The following is a 2341-nucleotide window of genomic DNA, read 5'->3' on the forward strand; positions in this document are numbered from 1 at the left end:
TATATATAGTATGCTGCCCTATACGCCAGATGGCGTAATGGGTAGTAAGTAAGTAATATGTATATAGTATAACACGGATAGGTCGAATTTCGGGACCGGCCTCGGTAGTCCGATGGATCGGTAGTTTGAGGGATATCTTATCAAGATAAAGAAGTAGGGAAAAAAACCAACAACCCAGGACCACAGGTGCAGTTCGACGGAAGCGTGATTTCCTGTCTTCTGTGTTCGACGTATCCGTGTTATATTGTATACAATACTGGGTACAGGTATAATATTATGGTTTTACTGCATATTATTATTCTCCAGTTTCAATCTACCAGAAAAAGTGTCCACTTGAGGCAAATTGCTATCTTAGAATTACAAAGTTCAATCTCACATTTTTGGCCGTTTTGAGATACTAAGACCATGATGTCAAAAACCAAATGTTCTACCTGCTCTATCAAAATCGTAAGATTATTCGGAGTCGTTATCAAGATATTCAAAAAACTGCATTCGAAAAAGTTTGACATGCTGTGAAGCTCACAAATGTATGACGTCAAATATCTGAAAACTAGGTACTGAGCAGATAGAACTTTGTAAGTCTGAGGTTGCGAAATGTCAGCCCAGTGTCCCTCCAAGCGGCCTGTGACAATGTATGACACTCACAGACGATTTGACGAGAAACAAGGACACACACCACAACTGGCCGTCACAATAAATGGCCTCCATGATGATAATTCAGCAGCTCTCGTAGTAATTGCATTTCAGGAGAACTAACATGCAGTAGTCCGTTGTCCTTTTCAAAAGCAATAATAACAGTCTTATCCACAACAGTTTTAAAGTAACAATCACAAACATTGGGTTACGTTATTTCTATTTTAGGAATGTTGCTAGGGTCAATGAACCCGTGTCGGACCCGTGTTTTGTATCTGGCAACCCCGGCGCCGTTCTGTTTGTGAGAGGGAGGGCTTGGAGTCGTCGATGTCTCATCCTCCGATGTGTCGGGGTTGTATTCCTTCACGAGGGTTGACTTCACGTTCGGTTGACTGTTCGAACGTTCGAGAACGAGAGACTTCTTGACAAGGTTGATGGGTGGTAGAGGCGAGGCTCGAGTGGGCTGCACCGACATGATCTCGTGCGGGGAGGCCGAGGCAGGAGAGTGGGTGCTGAACTCGTTTTGGAGCCCTTTCGATTCTTCTCGTCGCTCGATGGGAAAAATCTGCCTGTCTCTGGGGGCGGCGGGGTCAAGGCTGAACTCGGCTTGACTTCCGGTGAAGAGGTCAACTCTGGTGAGGTCAGTCTCGCTGCTGTTGTCCGAGATGCTGTAGCAGGCACTGTCTTTTTTGCTGGACGGTTTCACGGAGCTGGGCAGTGCGTCCTTTGTTTTGACATCCGGGCTCTCTCGGTCCTCGAAGGAGTTCATTGTGATCGTGATCTCAGGTCTCATTTCAGGTCTCATTTCCGGTCTGCCCTCCTGTCTCATCTCATCTCTCGTCTCAGGTCTGATCTCAGGCCCTCTTGGTTTGGAGTACAGAACAAAGGAGTCAGTTTCACTGGATCCGAACCCAGTCTCGCCTAGGTCCCGACTTCCACCGCCCACACTTTGAGCAGTGCCCTGGGCCACACTTCCGTTGTCGACCGTCGCTTTCCGCCTCTTGGCCGAGCTCTTCCCCGCGTTCTTCCTCGACTCCTTGATGACGGCACTCACACTACGCGGGGGGCGGCTCAGCACCAGGTCCCCCACACCCACACCAGCCTCATCAACATCGCTAGGCTGCGAGAGTTGTTGCTGCTGATGCTGTTGCTGTTGCTGTTGCTGCTGCTGCTGATGCTGATGATATTGTTCATCATCATCCTCATCCAGACGCTGGTGGTCGTGGTGATGGTGGTGGTGGTGGTTGAGGTGACGACGATGGTAGTTATTGTGGTGTGGTTGATGAGGCTGTGTGTCGTGTTGCGGATGTTGTGGATGCTCCAAGGGTTGTGTGAGACTGTCTTCGTTGTCGGAGCTGTTGGGCGTTTGCTGCACGGTGATGTCGCTCACTGTGATAGACGTTTTGCGCAGGGCGCTGAACATACTGTCTCCGACTTGCAGACGGTAGAGCGAGGGCGAGGGAGGCTGGCAGCCCTCTTCCACTTTCCTCAGTAGACTGGGGGGGGAGAGATAGAGAGAGATAGAGAGAGAGATAGAGAGAGAGATAGAGAGAGATAGAGAGAGATAGAGAGAGATAGAGAGAGAGACGAACACACACACACAAACATACACACACACATAGTAATACACACGTATATACACAAACTCACATACTTCTACACACGCTATCTACTTTAAAAAATATATTATGTATGCGCTTACGTCCAC

General features: G+C 48.6%; 1 protein-coding gene across 1 annotated transcript in view; it reads right to left on the bottom strand.

Annotated features, from left to right (window-relative positions):
- Window positions 1-1788: 1788 nt before the first annotated feature.
- The window catches only part of LOC101858463 (atrial natriuretic peptide receptor 1), a gene marked incomplete at its 3' end in the record, with an annotated part of 40129 nt that continues 39576 nt past the window's right edge, over window positions 1789-2341 (bottom strand). Inside the window, 1 exon segment of the mRNA XM_013090695.2 lies at window positions 1789-2129. Within this exon segment, the coding sequence (XP_012946149.2) occupies window positions 1789-2129 (341 nt within the window).

The sequence above is a fragment of the Aplysia californica genome, unplaced genomic scaffold (genome assembly GCF_000002075.1).
Source record: "Aplysia californica isolate F4 #8 unplaced genomic scaffold, AplCal3.0 scaffold01427, whole genome shotgun sequence".
Lineage (NCBI taxonomy): Eukaryota > Metazoa > Mollusca > Gastropoda > Aplysiida > Aplysiidae > Aplysia > Aplysia californica.